Source organism: Lemur catta, chromosome 7, assembly GCF_020740605.2.
Source record: "Lemur catta isolate mLemCat1 chromosome 7, mLemCat1.pri, whole genome shotgun sequence".
Lineage (NCBI taxonomy): Eukaryota > Metazoa > Chordata > Mammalia > Primates > Lemuridae > Lemur > Lemur catta.
The window spans coordinates 97,909,592-97,931,425 of record NC_059134.1 but is presented as its reverse complement, the minus strand read 5'-3'; the positions used below and the strand labels follow the sequence as shown (position 1 = coordinate 97,931,425).

The following is a 21,834-nucleotide window of genomic DNA, read 5'->3' as shown; positions in this document are numbered from 1 at the left end:
CAAAACGGGGTGCTCAGGTATGCCAGGAGGGTGGTGAGAAACACAAGACAGAGCAGGGACAGGATCTACAGGGTGGGAACAAACGGGCTGCAGCCAGAACCGGAGAGAGAATCCACAGGCTACTGAAAGTTCTAGAAAGCTCAGTGTGTCCAAGGACAATCATAAGGGGAAAGAAGTGGAATTTGAAATCCCAAGCGAACTTCCTCTCGAGGAGCCAATCCAGAGTCCCCAAGAGTAAGTTGCTTATTCGTTTACTTACATGTCAGTGCAGCAGCCTCTTAGGCCACTCTTATTTCAGCCCCACGGAAAGTCCAATAATCAATGCTAAAAGGCCCAGCAACACAACTACTACCACAATGATAATTATCAATTTCTGGAGAGAGGAATAAGACAAAAACAGATCATTATTATAAACAACCAAAAAAATAACATCTCAGACAAAACCCAACCCCTCTCACCTCTACAGAGAAAACATCTAATCCATCCAAATAAGAAGCCTACACCTCTACATAAAGCCATCTTTTAGGATATTTTACATTTCTTAAATTACCTCATGGCTAGCCATGTCGGCAGATGGAAATACGGAGCTTCTATCAGCTGTCAGCTCTTAGCTCACACTGTACTTTTGCATATGTGGACAGATATAATAATAAGAGCCAATCAGCCAAAATATAAAGTGACTGGTTTTTCCTTTTTAAGAGGCAGTGTAAAGACATTTTTTAGATAGTCCTAATTTCCAACTCCATCCATTTGTCCCCTAAAGTACACTCCTATGTGTCAGACCCATCATACAGACTGGGTACCAGAAACTATGATTCAGATTCATCCTGTAAAAGAACTTCCCAAGCCCCCTAAATCCCTGCATAAGCACTAGGTAAAGCTGGAAGAAAAAGACTGAAGAACAAAAATATCAGAGCCCAAAAGAAATAGTCAAAGAAGAAAAGTCTAAGAAGCAGAAGCCACCAGAGCTAGATACCCAGCCAATGAGTACAGAAGCTTAGAAGTCCTCAAGCAAGGGGACACCAGAAGGGTGGACAAACAATGGTGTGGTGGAAAGAGCATGATCAGGATCAGATTTTGAATCCCAGGTCCTCTATGTACTGGTGGCCTGAAGCCGATTACGAAACCGCTGACCCCCAACTGTTTCACCCGTAAAGTAGAAACAACAGGTGCTCGGTAAGATATGAGATAATGTTTAAATAGCAGTTAGCACAGCACTAGGTACAGGCAGAGAAAAAGAATAGGGGGCAGAGCTCAGGCTCCTGGAGTAGAAGACAATGAAAAGAAGGTTTCTGAAGAACAGAGGAGTCAAGTGTAACCCCTGAAAGGTTCATGAGCTATGTCAAGGAGAAGATCAGCAGCAACACCTGGGCCGTGCATCCATCCCCCCAGGACTGCCTTTCAAGTGTGGGTCCTTGGGGAGAAAGCATGTGAGCCAGATCCATGCAAGGCACACCTGGGAAGGGAGGGCGGGCAGCTGGTCTCTAGCAAAGGCTGAGCTAGGGGCTGGGCAGAGGCCAGGGCAGAGAGGGAAGGCATGGGCTCAAGGACGCAGGTAGGGATGGCCAGGGATAGGTGACTCCAGGAAGACCAGCCAAGACTGAGGTGCTCACCCTGCGGGCTTCGCTCTGATACTTGACAGCCTTTTTGGTATCTGCCACGGCCCGCTCCACGAAGCCCACTGACTGGTCCATGTTGTTCTCTATACGGTCAATCATGGCTCCCTTTCCCCAGGTGCAAGAGGTGGCAGCAGCAGAAACACAGGCAGGGAGAGGGGAGAGAGAAAGAGCGAGAGACAGCAAACAAAACGGACTCTGTTCTCTGAAGGCGACAAATAGGAGAGTCTCACCTTCCGGGCCTGACTCTTGTATTTCACAGCTTTTTTAGTTTCATCTCGTGCCTTCTCCACGTGGTCCACTGTGTGCATGACATTCAACTCTATGTTATCTAACATCTCACCCTAGGGGGAACAGATACCAGTCACGCCCGGTAAACCCACCCGGAACAGCCCTGGCTAGCATGAGGAAGGGATTCTCTTTCTCATCACCTTCAGTGCCAAGAGGGGCTTCTAGAAACCCCGAAGCGCGGCCTTCCCTAGGGCACATTTCACACTTTGCACACGATGACCTGTGGTTCCCCCATGCTTGATAGGGGGTCGGGGTGTCACTCATTCAAGAAACATTCACTGAATTACTTCTGTGACCGGCACTCTGCTGGGCTCCTGGAACATACTTTCTAGAATGCCTGGTAACTACATACTACATAGAAATATACTCTGAGGTAACCCTTTCCCATCTTTTTTTTTTTCTTTTTTTTAACTTAAGCACATGCGGAGGAACCAAAATAAGAATATCTCCTGTTCTTAGGACATCAGCAGGATGCTGGCCTCGTCCTGGTCACTCAGACCAAGCTGAGTATGCTCACTAACCATAGAATACACCTGGCACACAGCAGGTGCTCAATACATACCTGAGGTGGGGAACATTTGCTTTCTCTACGAGATATTCCAAGCCCTTTGCATGACAGACATTGGGTTTGCCCAGGCTACTGGGTTGTATCTTCCCTTCCAGGTAGTGGTCTCTTAGCATGACTCCCAACCATTTCCCAGCTATTACTTCTTGACAAGGAAGTATGGTCATCCCAGTTCACTGTAGCATCTTAGAACGGGATTCTCCTCCCCTGCCCAGACCTTCCTCAACCCAACCCCATCACTTTATGCCAGTCTGTAAACAGGCACTTACCACCACTTGACTCTCAAATCAGATCCTCGGCAAGGCGGTGTGGGAGGAAGAGAGAAGAGTGGGGATGGAGGGACTTGAAAAATGGTCTCAGAGGCCAGAGAGGGTTGGGGGTAAGGCACCCGGCCCTGAGCAGTGAACCAATGTCAAAAGCCAGTCATGCTGTGCTCAGGCTTCAACTAGCTCCTACAGTCTGTCTACTACAGGAGCAGTTTTCAATCCTGTCCAGTTGGCAGAGCAGCTGGAAGTTCATGGGACGAGAGCACAGCACTATGACACGGTGGCACATTTAACTGCATTGGAAGAACTGGGAACCACCCAACTGTGTGAAACTAACACCCTAGGCAGGCGACAGAGAACTCCACCCCTGAGGAAGCACGCCTTGGACAAAGACAGCTGTCAAACCAAGCACCAGCAGTGTTTCGAGTCTTTCTGTAAACAGTATTTTACTATTCTTTCATTAATAATGTTGTCTGCTCTGTTCCTTAGCAAAAAGTGCCAATTTTTTTTTAAATACATACAAGAGAAAAAACAAAAATGGAAAAAAATACTGTTAGAAACCGAGGTTTTCACTGTGAACTAGAGAAAAAGTCATATGTTTTCAATGACATCAATCAAATAGTCCGTACCAGAAGACTGTTTTAAGGCATCATCATTAAGAACTCATGTCTCTAATAAAGAAAAAAAAGAAGACAGGAGAAAGATCCTGAGGCTGGGGAACTAGGTGCTTGACAGAGCACATTGGACCTGTATTAAGTAGTAACAACTCTACGAGGCCAAAGAACAGGCAAGAATGACAAGGCTGAGACTGCCCAAAGTGTCAGCATTCGATAAAAATGTAGTTTTTCCCCCTGGGATGCTGGAGTTGTGTTACTCCTTATGGAAATTCCCACTGGTTCTCCCACCCACCTTACCTGGCTTCCCGCATTCCCATCCTCCCTGCTCTCAGGAGAAACTGAGCTTTCCTCTCCCTCCTCCCCACACTGGGACTCCCTGCCAGTTACCTGATTCTCCACCAGCATGGCGATGTCCATAAACATGTCATGAAGCTCCTTGATGCTGCTTTCCAGCCTTACGATGTCCTTGTGCCGTCCCTCGATCTCACTAAGGGCTTGCTTGGAAATCTGGGAGTCAATGATCTACAACAGGCCACACACACACAGACCATCAGCCACCTGTGCAAGAAAGGCTGCCCCTGCCGCAGCCCTCATTCACACTCCCAGCGAGCTCCTGGCCTCCTCCACCTCCCTGCACCCGCCAGACCCTGTGAAGCTGCACAGGGGCCTTCCTGCTCATGAGAGGGGTGCGCCATCCGGGCACCAAGGCACTCACCCCAGAGGTGAAGATGGCAGGGTTGCCGCTCTCTAACATCTCCTCCAGCTCCTCATCTGTTGTCTTTTTGCCGGCTTTATAACAAAAGAAATAGAGCATCAAATACAAGATCAAAGTGCAACACACTACTAGAAAAGTTCCCTGAAAATTAGGAATATGGTGACTTCACTATAAAGACCGTGGCCTTTAAAACACTCCCCCAATTGCCTCCTGACTTGTCTTGTTTCTCCCCTAAGCACCTATCTGATTGTGTTACTTCCCAGCTCAGAGTATTACTAGCCCCATTCACTATGGCATGGAGTCCCAGCCCCTCCTAACGGTGTGCCAGTTTGTGGGCGAGCCCTCCCTCAATCCATCTTAACCTTACACTACTCCAAACGTGCCCTTTCCCAGGCCTAGGTAACCTGCTACTCCCAAACACACTTGTTCTTTCTTGGTTACATCCTCGTTCACACAGTTCCTGCCACCTGAAGCAGATCCCCACTTGCAGGGCCTGGCCTTCCACACGACTAAATTCCTAAAGGTCATGGCTTTATCAATCTCTATATTCCTCAGAGCAACTAGCACCACACCTTTTATTTCATAAATGTGCTTTTATGACAGCAAAAAGATGCAGAGAGTGCCCAGGAGAGCAACTGGTTATCAGCTGCTTCCCCTCTATGTATGAGGAAATGCTGGATCCCATAGAAAAAAATTACTTGGGCCTGATAAACACTGTGTCACTTTTCAGCAAAGATGCAGCATTCAGAATGTGCCAGTGTTATAACGTGTGTCCTAGGCTTGGGCACAAAATATGACATGGAAGCCACAAGCAGAGTTGCTGCTCATTCTTGGGCCTCACAACTTGGGATGGACAAGCCCAAGCACAGGGCGGGAAAAGGAGGAGAGGACAGGCCAAACTTCAAACTCATACTAATTTCGAGCTGCCGCTGGATTCGCCCTTTGCTGCGTTCACGGAAGTCCACCTGAGCTTCATTGTATTTGGTCATCACCTCCACAAACTTCCGGGAGAGGACAGAGTGCTGTGGGGACAATGCAAAATGCAGTAAGTAAGCCTGCAGGAGGTGAGGGAGGGGGAAGGTCCCTAACTGTCATAGAACCCCTTCCCACCCCCACACAGCCGTCTACAGCAGCACCGGGCTCAGAGTCAAAAGATCAGGTATCAGATCCAACTTTCTGGTTTCCTAGGTTTGCACCACTGGGAGAGTCTGCTGCCCTTTCCAAAGCATGGCTTCAGTATCCGTTTACCTGCCCTGCTGACCTCACCTGGTAATTGTGAGGCTAAAGGAGATCGTCCCTGTGAATCTCTGAGCCCTGCACCCACATGGACTAGAAGCGCTTTTCTGGCACAGCTCTGGGCTCGCTTTCTAAAGCTGTCAGACTCCCTTCCCATGTGTAATAGTTGCCAAAGACACTTGAGTTCCTGCCCTAGCTGATCTCTCCAGCTCTTTCTGCTTATAACTAAATGCATTCTCTCAACAGCCCTAGATGCCTAAGCTCAAACCTTCATAATAATTTTTATTCTTTGCCCACCTCTCAGCATCAAGCCCTATTGGCTTCTCCTTTGCAAAATCGTCATTTATACTTTTTCCAAACCCACTACCACCATGCAAATATAGACCAAAATCATTACAAAAACCTAACTACCAGCCTCTTTCCCACTGTCTCCAGTTTTCAGACAACTGCCATGATATCCACCTAATACACTGCAGCCTGAAGCAAAAGCCTATGGGCTACAGGATCAGATCCAAATTCCCTAGACTGGTACTCAAAGACCTCTGGAACGTGGCACATTATAAACCAAAAATTCTGTGTTCACTATCCCACAGCAAACTTTTTTCTCCAGAAAGGCTGTTCTCTTCGTGTCTGCCCCTCACTCCCACCCACACCACCACCATCACCACCACAGCTGCTGCCAACACACCCGCATACATACACACGTGTGCGCACACACATACCCCACTCCTACCCCGGTGCCTCTCAGGGCAGACTACTTCCTGAGCCTGCCCATGCTTGGTGCACTCTGGCCCAGCCTCCTCGGCCCATCCCCAGCGCTTCCTGAGATCTTTCAATGCCGAGAGCACCTGTGCTGGACCATGTCTTCTTACACTGTCCTCCTGCTGGGTCTCACGGAATACTTTCCTAGGCCACTTACATGTCATGCCAGTTCTTCAAAGACAAGTATTCTATCTCTGAAGACCCCTAAAATGCCTAGTTCCAAACCAGACAACTAATGACTAACGATGTTTAAAGAGAAGACATCAGTTTCCTCTCCTATAAAACAAAGAGGCACACTGCCTCTTAAGCTGTGCTCTGGGAAGCCTTAAGAGGCTCTCCAGGGGCCTCCTTAGCAAAGGAGAGTGTGAGAGAGGGGCCAAAAGGGCTGGACTCTGGCCCTGGGCCCCGCTTCAACCGGACAGTTCCCCTTGACCAGTTCTTCAAATTCATTTCCAAATAAGAATTGTATTTTTTTTTTAAATGACTCTACAGTTAAGGAGAAAAAAAAAATTACAATGGGACTAGATGATCATTAGACCAGGAAAAACCTTACCTGGGATTTCCGAATCCGAAGGTCTGCTGACGACCGGACCTCATCTTCTTCAATATGCTTCTCCATGCCTGAAGAGGAGAGGAAGGTTCTACTAGCAACACATCTGCTGCTCCCTCCGAGAAACCCACTGTTCCGTGCAAACATGCTCACTCAGTCTCACACCCTCAGCCCACGGAGATGCAATGGCAGGTAGGCGCAATCTCAAAAGATCAGCTCACAGGTGGGCTGCTGGATGTGTATTCCTCAGCCTTTATGATCGCCAGGTCTTGGCATAACAGTGAACGGCATGGGTCTCTGTCACCAAGGGACTTAGGCCAAAATCCTTGCCCTGGCACTTACCAGGTATGACTTCAGAAAAGGCACTTAACGTCTCTTAATATTCCTGTTCTGTCATCTGTAAAACCGAATAAATAACAGTACCGCCCTCACAATGCTAAGGTGCAGATTCCACGAGAAGGCACACAGAGTGCTCAGCGCAGGGGCAGGCACACCACCGCTGTCAGTACTGGAAGCTGCTAACGATCCCTCCCTCCACTCCAGTTAAAATAGTTACCGCAATTTGTTTTGGGGGAAGAAATGATAAATTGGGCCGAGCAATACTGCTTTCTCCTGGGACCAACAGCATGCATTCACCAAACACACTGGCAAGAATGCAGACTGTAGCCTTGGAACTCGGTAAACCTGCTGGGCCCCAGGAGAACTGAATCTACGACAGCGGTTTCACTGAACTATGCTCTCTAAAGTGGGGGCAGGAGGCTACGGCAGGGTGACACTCCTAGCCCACCACTGAATGATAGATCTTGCATCTACATGTCTCTGAAATTACTATTCAAATGTATGTAGTGCTGGGGAAACCGGACCAACAAGACAAAAGTTGGCTAAGGAACTAAGTTAAAGGACCAAGTCACACAACTACTCAGGAGCCAAAAGCACATTCTAATTCTCCTCTCCTAACTTCAATTCTGGACTCTTTCAACTACAGTCAGGATTCAAGAAAAGATAAACTTCCAGGGCTACAGGTCCTTGTCAGGACAGTGTCCAAACCACAAGCAAAGATGGAACAAGTGGTGTCACTTCATTCAAGAGGAGTTTCAGTTCGGAAGAGCTGGACTCCAGGTTGCTGAGACAGACGGCGGCAGGGCCTGGCTTGTTCCCTTTGTTCCTCCTTACTTTTCAGTTTGTTCCGGACGTTATTGGCCCTTTTCTTGATCTCGGTTGTGAGCTGCTCCAGGTCATCCTTGGTTTCTGGGTAAAGAGAGGCAGGTAGAATCAGTTAGAAAGCAGAGGACTAACTGCTTTGTGAGCTAGAATAACCAACAGGAGGCAGGGAACTTTCTCAGGCGCCCACTGCCCAGAGCAGTATTTATCCCAAAGCACTCTGTCATTCGAACCTGTCATTAAAATCACAGAGCACTTATTTTTTAAAAGGCATTTTCCAGGCACCCCATCCCAGACATACGGAATAAAAACACCCAGGGTTGGGACCCCAGAATCAGCCTGTTTTAACAAGCCTTTTCAAGTGATTCTCCAGCACACAAAATTTTAAGAGCCTGCTCTTAGAGGAAACAACCTGGTTTGCCATGAAGACCTCAGCTCAGCAGGCAGAAGAGGATTCTATGGGACTTCTAGGGCAAAAGGATTTTAACCACAGCTCAACTCGGAATGAAGCAAATATTTATGACATACCTACTACATGCCCAAAGCTGTCCTGGGTTGCATGGAGCAAATTAAGTGTTAGCTACAACCATTCATTCAAAAACCAACTTTCAGCCCCTACTACAAGCTTGGAACTAAGCTAGAAACCAAGGAATTAGAAGATACAGATTCTACCTTCGAGGTTTCAGAGTCTAGTAAGGGACAAGGGAGAAATAAATCAGCAGTCCTAACATGCAGCAGTGTGGGGTAAAGTTTGAGTTCTGATGAAGGTGTGCACAGGGTGGCTATGCACGGCCCCTTTGCACAGCCTGGAGGGATCTGGAAAAGCTTCTAACGACAGAGATAGTAGAAAGACTAAGTGTTAACCAGGTAGAAATGAAGACTTACGTAAAGAGTCTCAGGGAGAAGAAACAATAGATAAAAGGAACAAGGGAACAAGAAGGGTCTGGGAACAGCCAGAGGTGATCCAGCTAAAGTGTGGGCAGCGTGAGGAGGACAGTGGGAGCGACAGCTGGGAAGGCAGGAATGTGACCAAGACAATTCCCACGTCCTCTGTTTTAATTTTCAGGTACTAGAGAGCCATGGAAAAGAGGAAAGGGTGGAATGACCGCGTCAGGCTTGTTCCTTGTTTTTTTTGTTGTTGTTGTTCCCTATTCTAAGGAACCAAAAATATAGCCCTAAACTCTGACAATGCAAAACAATCATGGGAAAAAGTTTGCCTCTGCCGTGGTAAAAAAACAGGAGTTTAGAGATGGAAGGATTTCTGTGAACCTGAGCCATTTCAGAACATCTCATGGGGAAAAAAATGGACTTGACCTGGTAGGATTTAGAAAAGGGGCTGGGAAAAGCATCTCAGGCTGGGGAAGTGGTACAAGCAGAGGCGCAGAGCGGGACAGAGCAGGGGCACGTGAGAAGCAGGAGTCACTGCCAGTCAGGAGAGCGACAAGCTGAGCAGCAGAGCAAAGTGGCTAAATAGCTCGAGTGGGGCCGTAAACAGAGAAGCTGACTGTGGCCAGGCAGTGGGAACTCAGCTAAGGTAAAGGAGATGGGGAAATGACACACGGTGTACATTAGTGGGATGTGATGAGTACACGCCCTGCTGCTCCCAGAGGCGGGGCAAACAAGGCTGGCTCTGCCCCAATGCAGAGGGTCACTGCTCTGAGTAGACACTCACTGGGCTCTGGAATTGGTGCAGACAGAATGATACTGTAGAGTTTCTTAGCCTCCTCCACATGCTCTGAGATCTTGTCAATGTTGAGCCGAGTTTCCTCAATCTGTAATCAGAAAGACAATAACTTGCATCACCAAAGAGGAAGAACATGTGCATGGCTGAGATAAACACTTAGCAGATCTCCTTGGTGAAAGATGCTCACCTTCTGGATTTGGGAAGCTAATGACTTAAACATCTTCAGCTGCCCAGTAAGTACCCTTTCCACGGCTAGATAAACTAATCTCAACAGAGCAGTTGTTAAAGATCCATACTCGTTGCTCCCTGAGAGGAATACATTTTTCCACCTTGGGTGGGAGGATTCTGGACAGAGAAGAGCCAGGAAAACCAGGAAGAGTAACCAGAGGGGAGGGTCAGCAAACCTCATCGGGCAGATCCTTCAGCCCCAAAAAGTCAGAACAGAAGATAGTGAGGATGAGGGCAGGGGGGCAGAAAGGACAGAAGGAAAAGTGAAGTGAACGGAAGAGAACAAACCTAGCAAGTGGCAAAACAAAGAGAAGAATGAGAGGAAGAGAAAGAAACAGAGAATCAGATAAAGATGACAAAGCGGGGGAGGGGGAGAGAGACACAGACTACGCAATGACCATCTCAGGAGACAACCTGAGCTTCCCCTGGACACAAGTTTTGGTGAAAGGCTCGTACTGTCGATTCCCTCAGATGATCAGGACCCGGAAGCTGAGTCATGGACCATTTCTGCACATTTCTAGGGCTCCTGGTTGGACAAAGTGGGTATCATGAGATCTTTCCAGCAGCACTCCATTCCTGGATAGCGCACCATCACCAGGCACTGCTGCATGAGCAGTAAGTGCAACCTCAGCTCGCCCTTCAAAGGAGCAGGCTGCCACTGGCACCGGGGCCCCCACCGCAGTGGAAGCATATGTACTAGGGCAGTGCGGGAAGAGACCTCGACATTTGCAGTGTCTGTCACCCTCACTCCCAGAATGAGGGGCACGTCTACACGGCAACAATTAACAGGCAGAAATCGTGTAAAATGCCATGCAATGGGATCCTAACAGCTGAGATGCAACAAAAATACAATTCAATGTATATATGCTGCTCCCAGCATCCCCTTCTTCCAGCAGATGATTTGCCTCTTTTTAAAAACCTGATTATAGCTTTCCAAATTGAAGTGAAAATAGGAGAAATAAAGCTCGAGTTCTTTAACCCTCAAATCAGTATTTTTTGCCACTGAAGCAAGGGATTTTCCCCTCTATAAATATATTGGCTTAGATATGCCAGAGTTTGAGAATAGAATCACTGGCTTAAAGACACAAAATAAAATTTCAATGTAATAATATCATCGGAGCATAAATATACATACAGGTAACTACCCAAATATTTCTGAAGCATTTTAACAGCCGACAAAGCAATCTATAGGATTGGATTAGTGCCATTATTCAAAGGAGGAAACTAAAGTTTAAAGAAGTCATAGGTCACATAGCTGGTGACAGGGACAGCACTCAGTGCCCTCCAGACTCCAACTGGGATGCTTTCTCCATTTGACCTAAGACTTACTTTTTAAAATTCTCTATACCGTTTCACTTTTAGCAGAATCCCAAGCTTACCCAACAATAAAAAGGGCCTATGTTACCACCTCGGAACCTGGCCTTTTGGGTAACTCAGATACTGCCACCTTCTCTTGCCTTCCCCTTTGTCTCTCACATTGGCCCCTCTTTTCATAAAATGTCATTTCATCACACAATGTTTCCCCTTCCATCACATGACTGTCTTGCCAAAGCAGCCACACTGTTTTGCAGGATTGAGAAAAAAGACTTTCTAGAATAAAATCCACTAACCATTTAAAAATAAGTTTAACAAATTTTAACAAGCCATAAGGGACTTAGATTTTGCATGTTCAATGGACTGGTTGTCGTAGAAATTCTCTTCTGAAGAGCACTCTGACCCAAAGTTTGGTCAATGGTAGAAAGAACAAGGGACAGGAAGTTGCTGGGACGAGACTGCTGGGAGTCACTCCAGGCATTTGGAGACCGGATGGTAGAGGCTCATCTGGCCCCATGCACGGAGGAACTAGGTCCTGGGTGCTCCGTCCTCAACCTGCCTACAGGACTGTCTGGGCCCAGGGAACTCTCCACTCACACCCCCACCCATCCTTCACCCACTGCAGCTGCTCTCTTTCCTCTGTCCTCAGCAACCTCACCACGTGGAGGCATTTCAGGGACCTTGATTTCACAGCAATTTCGTCAGTTCACCAAATAACCACAGAACCCCTTTAGGACTTCAGGATGGGCAACTGGCCAATCACAGAGCTTTCTTTTTTTGAACTTTGTGTCTTTGCTTTTTCTTGGAAGTGTTGGTCTTTCTCAAAGGTGACTTTGTGAGTATTTTATGGTGGCAGCTACATGTGATTTCCTTTTGTGCATTTGCCAGATAACCAAAAAGTCATGAGGAGATCAGGGGAGGAGGAGGAAATCCTAGCAGGAAATTGACAAGTGCCTAATCTAAAAGCTTAGGAGACCAGCCTGAGCAAGAGCAAGACCCCATCTCTACTAAAAATAGAAAGAAATGATTTGGACAGCTAAAAATCTATATAGAAAAAATTAGCTGGGCATGGTGGCGCATGCCTGTAGGCCCAGCTACTTGGGAGGCTGAGGCAGGAGGATGGCTTGAGCCCAGGAGTTTGAGGTTGCTATGAGCTAGGCTGACGCCACGGCACTCTAGCCAGGGCAACAGAGAGAGACTCTGTCTCAAAAAAAACAAAAAAACAAAAAAAAAAAAAAAAAAAAAAGATACCCCAGAGAAAAAATATGACATAAAAGCTTAAGGGCTTCTGCACAGCAGAAGCGTGCTGGGCCCATAAAAGCTTAAGGGCTATTTGTGTGTGTTTGTTTGGGATTAAGTATACTGATGTTACTTGGCATGATCTTATATTTTATCGGAAATGATGCTAGGCCCTTTACAGTACTACTGTGAGGTCATCATCCTTATCTCCTTTTTTTATATGTGAGAATACTGAGGCTCAAAGAGGTAGAGGAACGTCCTCCAGGCCATACTGCAGAAAGAGGCGATGACGGGGTTGAACCCAGGCATCTGTTAGGTACTAAACCCTGTCTCCTGAACCAGGTAAACATACAAGAACCACCTATGGAGGGTTCCTCTGTCTTCTCCCCTACGTTCATGCGTATTCAGCCTACACTCGGTTAACGGGCATGTCAACTGTCCTGTGAGATTGGTTCTGTTGCCTTTCACAGAGATCATGTGCCTTATTTGTTTGTTCTCTAACCACAGTTCCCTATACAGAGAGCTTTTTGCACAATGAACCCTCAGGGAACACTGTTGACTGAGGGCACCAGTCCAAAGTGTTTTTTGGTTTTAATCATCATGCTAAATTTCAGCTAACAGGTTCCCAATGCTGTCTTATTTTGTGTTGCTTTTTAAAATGTATTTTCAAGGATTTGTCAGTAATGTGGGAATCTCAATAGTAATAGAATTAAGAAAATAAGTTAGGATCAAACCAACTGGGTTCAAGTCTTAGCAGTTTTATGGCCTTAAATAAGCCATTTCCTCCTTGGGCCCCAGTGCTCTCCTCTGTGAAATGAGGATTATCACAATTCCCACTTCAGAGGTTTTGTGAGGATTAAATGAGATCATACGTGCCAAATGCTTGACAGAAAGTACATGCTCAATAAACACTAGATGATGACAATGATAAATACAAAACTAGCCAGCAATTACTGCATATTTACTATATGCCATATACTATGCTGAGCCTTTACAAGTGTATCTCAATCCTTACAGCAGTCCTAAAGTTAACAAACACCCTGATGTCATCAGTAGCCACCCAGAGAAATCGAAAGACACCAAGTCAACCACTCTTCATGTTGGGTGTTACCTATCATAATTACTATATTATACTAATCACTATCACCTAACCAAAAGGAAGGAGTTATTTTCAAGGCAGGAACTGTCCTCTTTCCTCTGGACCTAGTTAGCCAGTGGAATCTAATCAGACAATAGAAAGCAGAGAAAGTGCTACTCTGGAGAACTGGCAGATTGCCATGGGGTAACGTGGAAGGCTAAACAAAAAGCTTTGTTTATTCTCCCTAAGAATTATTCTCTGCCTCCCCTAAACTCCCAGGCACCCTGTACCTCTAGCTGGGCATTAATTCCTACATATTTATTGAAAAGTTATGTGCCACCCTTTCTAAGGTGACAAAAGTAATGTGGTTATAGCTGTCAAATAACTGATTCACACACCTTTACTTTGCCCCCAAAATGGCATAATCCAAAACAGTCCTCATATTAGAGTTTCTCAGTCAAATCCTCTTCAATTTGTTCACTTGTCTGTTTTAGAAAACAAACATTGATAAGAAGGGAGGGAAAAGTCTCTAAATCAACCACACAACAGATGTCAAGTCTGTAAGGGGTTTTATCAAGACTGGGGCTACAGTTTGAACTCTCCTTTTATAAATGAAAAGAATGATCTCAGAATTACAATGACCGGCAAAAGCAAGTATTCTTAGACAATGATCTCAAATCAGTTAAGTGTATTTGGGCTTTGCATCACTCAAAATTTGGTTAGGAAAATAAAAATCTATCTATTTTAACCATAGTAATACAGCAGAAGGAATTGTTTATGCAGGGATGGAAAGGCCAAGAAACCCTCTGAAAATTAGCAACAGCAGCAGCAGGAGGGACAGTGAAGGGAGGTATGATCACCAGAGCCTAAAGCCAGGGCCTGGCAGCCAGACCACAGTGGAGCTGACCAGCAGAACTGGGACCGTGGAGGCAGGGTCTGTTGAGTGAAAGCTGAGGCCAAAGAAGAGACATGGCAGAGGAGGAGAGAGAAAGGAGGAAAAACACGGCTTCTTCCCTCCTCCTGAGTCTTCTGCTAGTGCCTCCATGTCTTAATTTGTTCAGATTCCTGTAACAAAAATACCATACACTGTGTGGCTTAAACACAAGCATGTATCTGTGACAGTACAGGAGGCTTGGAAGTCCAAGATCAAAATACTAGCAGATCTGGTGTCTAGTGAGGACCCTCTTCCTGGCTTGTAGATAGCTGCCTTCTCCTTGTACCCTCACATGGCAGAGAGAGCCAGCATCCTTCTCGTGTCTCTTCCTGTAAGGGCACTAATCCACCCGCATGACCTAATTACCTCCCAAAGGCTCCATCCACCTCCAAAACCATCACACTGGGGATCAAGCTTCAAAATATGAATTTAGGGAGGACACAAACATTCAGTCCACAGCACTTCCCTTGGCCAAACATACCAAAAGCCAATTGGCAAGTGAACCTGGGCAGTGTAGTTCCCTGCAAGACAGGACAGAGCACAGGAAGTGGGGCGGGGACCTGAGGGCAAACAGGCAAGTGACTGGCAAGGGCTTCCTGCCTGCCCCACTGGAAGTGCCCAGAAATGCAGAATCTACCAGCTCACCTAGTAGGTCAGTGTCATCCAATATTCTCCTTAAAGAATTAAAAGTATTTAACCTGCTAGATTTGACTTAATACCTAAGTTTCCAAGTTATGTTCACTTTGAGGTTCTTAGTTCTAACAAAAATCAAGCCTACCTAGCAAACCCCTAGGCTTTAAGACTGGGCACCTCTAAGTACCTCTGGCTAGGTTCCCCCTACCCCACCCTGCCAGGCTCTGCCCACAGTCTCTCAACTCTCTCCTCTCCCAGTCCTGACTCAGCCCTCTCAAGGGCTGGGACCATGTGCTGCTCATCTTTGATTCCTTGAGATTCATCACTATGTCAAGCATGTGGGGTCATTCAGTAGGTATTTGTTGAATGAATAAATGAATACAAGTAACCTCAGGAGACAAGGATACTTCACACACCACTGCAAATAGTCCCAGGGTTTTTTTAAGCATACCTGTTATGGACTGAATATTTGTGTTAACCCAACGTTCATATGTTGAAGCCTAATCCTCCGTGTGATTGTACTTGGAGGTGGGGCCTTTGGAGTGTGATTAGGTCATGGGGGTGGAGCCCTCATGACTGAGAGTGGTGCCCTTACAAGAAGAGGCCAAAGAGCTGGCTTTGCTCTCTCTTTCCACCATGTGAGGGTACAACAAGAAGACTGCAATCTGCAACCAAGAAGAGAGACCTACCAGAACCTGACCATTGTTGCACCCTTATCTTGGACTTTCAACTTCCAGAACTGTGGGAAATAAGTTTCTATCATTTATAAGCCACCCAGTCTATGGTACTTTGTTATAGTAGCCCAACCTAAAATAGCACCCAAAAAAGAAAACTTTATAATTGCATGTTCCAAAGTGCATTCATCCTTGTTAATAGAAGTTCCATGTCAGAAAGGATTCTATAAAGAACTAAATGTTAGGATAGCCAAGGTAAGCAGGGTTCTTTATTACAGGATTTCTTGGAGCCTTTAATAAGTTAATGTGCATTTTAAATTTCCAGGAGAGGAAAGGAATAGGAAGAACTTTCAAACATATTTGATTACAGGTTTTTTGCATCTCACACTGCCATCCCTAATAAGCACTTTGCCCCACCAAATAGCCGTTCCCTAACCCCTGCCCTTACTTTCTTTTTAACAGCCCAAGAGGATGAATCATGGTCAATTCTATGGTGATCCAGGCAATCTTGTCTCTTTGCTAAGTGCTCACTTTCCTGATGTCCCTTCCAGCTAAGGGTGACCATGACTACGTGACCCAGTGCCTGCCAGTGGGCCACAGGGAAAGTCAGCTTGGAGGATCTGGGTCATTTTCTTCTTTGATAAAAGGATTTCTGGACTTTTCTAGCTGCTCTCTTTCTTACTGCTTGCGATGCTGTTGCAGGGTGACGCCAATGGAGCTGTGGTTCTGTGGTGGCTTCAAAACACAGACACAAATGTTTTAATGCTCCTCCCACTGAGAGATGGGATCTACGTCCTGCTCTCTTAAATCTGGCAGGCTTGTGACTGCTTTGAGAATAAAGCACAGAAAAGTGATGTGCTCTGTGCCTTCCACAGCTGGAGCTCTTGCCAGGAAGCAATGAGACTCCACACAAGTCCAGTGGCCCTGAGTGGGCCACGCTGTGAGAAACCCAAGCCACAGACAGAGGCCAAGCACAGGTGCTCCAGTCCACAGTCTCTGCTGAGCCTTTCCTTTGAGTCACCCCCATTCCGGTATCAGACATTAGAATGAAGAAGTCTCTACAAGCTTCTAACCTCGGTGTTTTCTAGTCTTCCCCATAAAGGCCCAGAAATCATGAGGCAGAGATAATCCATTCCACTGTGCCCTGTCCAGATTTCTAATCCACAGACTCTGCCAGCATAACAAAATGGCTGTTTTATACCACTAAATGTGGCGGCGATTTGTTACACAGCAACAGAGAATCAGAGCAGACTCTATCTCGCAATCTCAAGGGAAAAGCCAAGAGGATCACAAAGGTGCTGATCTAGAACCCAACACCTTTAAACCACCGCAACATCCCTGTCTCTGAATTTCTTCATACATGGAATAATTTTATGTCTTTACTGCCTAAGCCACAGTTAGTCAAAAGCATCCCTAAATGATACATCGTGCTGCCGCTCGGGGTCACAGATTCAGGTCAAAGCTCTTGTCCTTTTTTCCATCAGCCCACTTGCTTGCATTCTGTTTCTGGTCTCTCCCACCCTCCACAAACTGCAATCGGAATGACTTTTCTACAACACACTCTGACCGCATCACTTCCTTAAAGCCTTCCAAGGCTCCCCATCACTTTGCAGTGGTTCATAACCGCAGTAGGCGACAGAATTATCTGGAAGAACTTTCTCCCAATCCAAAAGTCTGAGTCATCCCAGTCCCTATGAATCAGGAATGTGGTATGTGAACGTGCAAGAAGCTCCCCAGGCGATTCTGATGGCAAGACTAGCTGAGAACCACACCTTCCTCTCTCCCTCCAGGCAGAACTTAATGTACTAAATACCTTGTTGACATTTCTATTATCATATGATAACTTTTTAGAAATATTTATCACCCTTACTGGATAAGAAGACACCAGAGGGCAAGGATCCTGTCACACAGAATGTTGTATGCCCAGCACCTAACACACTAACTGGAACATAGTAAGGACTCATGTATTTTGATGAATGAATAAATCAACATAGAACAATAAACCCCTAATGTTTCTGCCTCCGAAGGCAGGTCCATTTCCTCTGAAACTTTGCTGTCTCTGCTAACTGAGCAATCAGACCAAAGAAAATACAGACAACTACAAATTAGACAAAACTATGGGGTTTATCATTTACCAGGCTCTGGCTTGATTAGCCAAAGTAGCCTGAAAACCCAAGAGCCAATCCTTTTCTCTAACCACCAAGAAGCTGGAGAAGCCATTCAAGTGTTACAGTGTGAATCACATTCTGAAAATATCCTGGTCCTGTGACTTCATCTGCACCTGGCAGATGCTTCTGTGACCAAGCTGTGATTCACACTACCGGTTCTCAGCAAATAACCAAGAGTGACCTCCTGGAACAAGTTCAAAAAGCAAGTTTTATTGTAAGAGTGCTTAGCATGTTCCATAGTCACAGAAAGAGGGACACTCCTCATTTCCCCAAATCCCTATTATCTGAAAGGAGCTTTTTCCCAATTTCAAGGATATTTCCAGATCACATTCTATAAAATAAATATCATGGTCTATACTTATTCACAAGTACACTGGAGACAAGTGGTGATGAGAACTAAAATTTATGAAATACATATTCACTAGATGTCAGGCACTACTCTAGGTGTATACTCTCTCTCATTTTATATTCATAATAGCCAGCAGGTAATATTCTTGTTTTAGAGGAAACCAGGGTTTAGAATAGTTAATTTTCAAAGTTGTACCACTGGTAATGGGGAAGGCTGTGACTCAGACCAGCGTCTATGGGGCCGGAGCCTGCACGAACTGTTCCCTTGTGCTCCAGCCCCACTGCCCCCCAGGCCCGTCCTCCATCAGATTCGAGAAAGGAGGGCAGTAACACTGCCTAACCCCATGCTAAGCACTTTCTGAGTGTGAGCTCCTTTAATCTCCAATAAATCTGTGAGGTGATTCTTTTTCTCCCCATTTCACAGATAAACCCACTCAGCCTTGGAAAGGTTAAGGAATGTGACCAAGATCACACAAGTGATAGGATATACGGAATTTAATTTCAAAGACCATGCTCTGTCCACCTCCCCATGCTGTCCCCTTCTCCATTCTAACTATGACAGGGTTTCATGGGTCTTTTTCCTAGATGACAGAAAAGCATTTTACAAAGAGAAGGCAACACTAAACAAGACAGCCCTGGAGGTCTCATGTTAAGTCTTCAAAGGGCCTCTTCAAAAATAGCTATCACCCATCCAGTGCTTTTCTGTCTAGACAGTGCTTCCCAGATGTGTGATCTCATGTGATCCTCACAACAGCCTGGAAAGGTTAAGTGCTAACACTGCCAATTTCCAGAGCAGGAAATTAAAGCTCAGACAGGTTAAGTCACTCAATCAAGGTCACACTACTAAGAAATGCTTGCGTATGGACTCAAACCGTGTTTGGGAGGCCAAAGCCCACCATCCTCCCACCCAACAAGGAATCCTGCCTCTCAGGGACCTTCTCACTGGTTCAGGAGAAGAGGGAGAACAGTTATTGAAGAAGATTCCTTATCTTAGGGAAGAAGTTCTTTATATCTGATTCTCCAAGGCAAGAATGTAGGGACAAGCCACACGGACTTCAAACATCTCAAATCCTCCCCCACCATGGAACAGAAGGACATTTCCTTCCACAATGCACAACTGAAATAACACTGGACTCACAAAGCCCAAGTGTTGTTTGATCTCACTATGACTCCTCCACCAAAAGGACAGTCCCACCCATGAGGAGGGTGGGGATCTGTGGAGAGTTTCCAGTCAACTTCCCAATCAGGCCAGCACATGCTCCCGGTGGCTCTTGAACTCGTTTATTACTCTAACAGGTAAATGGGCATGAACCGTCAAGCCTCACTCCACTCCATTTAGAGAGGAACCGGAGGGTTACTTTTCCAAGTCTGCAAACCAGAGGACGAGAAGCACCTACATTCTCCCTGCAAAAAGAATACAGTGCCTCTTGTTCTCTTTCTAAGGAAATAAAAAAAAAAACCAAAAAAACAAAGAAACCATAGTAAGGTGGCGGAAACTCCAACAATAGTGAGCTTCTTGGTTTTTTGTTTTTGTTTTTTGAAGTATCATTCATTGAGCACATATATGCCAGATGCTACACTGCATGCTTTACAAACACAAACTTATTATCCCATTTAATCCTTATAATAACCCTATGGGGAAATACCCTATCATCCCCAAGCTGCAGATAAGGAAAGCAAGGCTCAGCATATTACGTTCACAAAGTCAAAAGGTAGGCAGAAGTAGGGCTGAGACGTGACCCCAAGTTCACCTGGTCCCGCAGCCTGTGTTTCTGCCCATGACACTCCTCCACAAGCTTCCCACCACTCCCAAACTACCAGAGCGCCATCCCAACAAGGACCTTTAGGATCAGAGTGTGTGAATCTATAGACATGGGTGACCCATTTTTGCCCCTACTGAACCTTACAAAAATAAACTGGTGGTTTCTCGATTTCTCAGTTATCACTAGAATTAAGTCAAAGAGACTATAAAAATTTTTGGAAACAACAAATTTGATCTATTTGAATCACAGGCCTAATGAAGCGATTTTATTGTACACTTATGGCTGTGACCCTGTGGTTGATACTGTATTTAAGCTAAGTGCTTTAGGCAAGAAAGGATATCATTAAAATGTTGCCATGTAGCATAAGACTTTAAAAATACCTCTTCAATTACATATAATTGACCCTCTGCTGACTTTCGTAATAAGATTAAAAATTCAGACCCTCCAAGTAAGCAGTAAAAAGAGAAACTCTTTGTAATTTCTTCATCAAGCTATCCCACACCAGCAAAAGACTGTGGCCTTCCTCTGCTACCTTGAAAGATCTGAGGTTTTTAATTCTTACTAAGAAAGCTGTTTCCTTATGTACATTCAGAAAAAAATGCAAGAAGGTTGCCTACCTCAGAGAAGAACTCGTCCATAAAAGCCGTGTTGTCGATGGCGATCTCGACCTCATCCGTGTCATCATCCTGTGTGAGCTGCTTCTGCAAGAGACAAAAAGGAACTAGCTGAGTGTCGATAAAAACACAATAAATAGCTAACATTATTGATGTACCAGGAGCTATATTAAGTATTTTATACATAATTCCCTTTAAAACTCCTAACAGCACTATGATATATCAAACTCTAGTTTGCAATGTCTGAAATTAAGTTTTAGTTCTATGGCTTACTGACTTTTTGCAAGGGCTGAGGGAGGAGGTAGGGAGGGACAAGCAAGTTACTAATCTTGCTGTGCCTAGGTCTCCTTATCTGTTAAATGCTGATAATAACACTACCTATCTTATAGGGCTGTTTAAGGAATAAATGAGCTAATGAATACAAAACAGTTTTGCACAGTGCCTGGTACACTGTAAGTACTCAATAAACGCTAGATTTTGTTGCTGGTGGTGGTGGTAGTGATGGTGGTAGTGGTGTCATTACTATAGCTCACTCCAGTTGAGGAACCTAAAACTTCAGGAAGTGAAGTAACAACGCAAAAATCAGAAAGCTAAAATGTGGAGATAGGCAGTTTCTAACCCATCTTTTGGATCTGAACCCCATGTTCCTAATCCCTTGTCCACACTGTTCATTCAAACAGGTTCTAGAGAAAATTCCTCCAAAGCACAAGCTTCAAATCCTCACAGTAGGAGTAAAGATTTTCCTGTTTTCAGAAACCACATGTTACAAAGGAAACAGTACTGTGTTGTCCCTGTCAGAGAGCTCCTGTTTATAAGGAAGAGGAAGGTCTCCCCCACCCCCCACCCCCGGCAACCTCTGGGGACCCACACTTTCTCAATCTCATCCAACTTCCTCTGCAAAATCACAATGTGAATATCAAAAGGAAGTGATTCCATTCCCACCCAGCATCAAGGGCCAAAGCTATTTATATATTCTTCCTGAATGTTCTCCCCTGAGTACTGCTGTACCACTCACTGACAATTTCTAAGCACAGAGAGAGAGCTGGTTGCGGAGGATAGAGGCAGGACAGGGAATAAACCCTCTACATTTGCTTCTTCACAACCTTCAGTGGCCTCCAGCCTTCTAGGCCAAAGATATGTCACTGTCAAGCACTCAGAACCCCATGAGCAATGAAAGCACCAGTGGGCCTCGTTCCTCACCCACTACCACTCCCTGAATCCACAGCAGAAGGAGTTACTGGTAATGCCCATGGATATTGGGCTTCTCCAGCCATCTGGGAAGTCTCTTGACTGACTCCCCCAGTACCTCATTCTCTGGCTGGTCTGGAACAATCAGCATCCCCAGTGTAACAGCCACATTCAAGGAAGCTGAATTTGA

General features: G+C 45.6%; 1 protein-coding gene across 6 annotated transcripts in view; it reads right to left on the bottom strand.

Moving 5' to 3' along the window:
* STX3 (syntaxin 3) overlaps positions 1 to 21,834 on the bottom strand; it is a 42,356-nt gene that overhangs the window by 6,394 nt on the left and 14,128 nt on the right. For 3 of the 6 annotated variants that reach the window (XR_006736511.1, XM_045558152.1, XM_045558156.1), the window contains 8 exons: positions 20,460 to 20,543; positions 9,452 to 9,551; positions 7,792 to 7,866; positions 6,622 to 6,689; positions 4,984 to 5,092; positions 4,071 to 4,144; positions 3,743 to 3,877; positions 1,850 to 1,960 (listed from right to left, as the gene is read on the bottom strand). Coding sequence is in view for 5 of the 6 variants with exons in the window: in XM_045558152.1 (XP_045414108.1) it covers positions 1,850 to 1,960; positions 3,743 to 3,877; positions 4,071 to 4,144; positions 4,984 to 5,092; positions 6,622 to 6,689; positions 7,792 to 7,866; positions 9,452 to 9,551; positions 20,460 to 20,543 (756 nt within the window). In the remaining variant the exon portion in view is untranslated. Of the gene's footprint in view, positions 1 to 264; positions 374 to 1,613; positions 1,725 to 1,849; positions 1,961 to 3,742; positions 3,878 to 4,070; positions 4,145 to 4,983; positions 5,093 to 6,621; positions 6,690 to 7,791; positions 7,867 to 9,451; positions 9,552 to 20,459; positions 20,544 to 21,834 lie in introns of those variants that run through there. The other 3 variants (XM_045558155.1, XM_045558154.1, XM_045558153.1) reach the window with 3 other exon arrangements.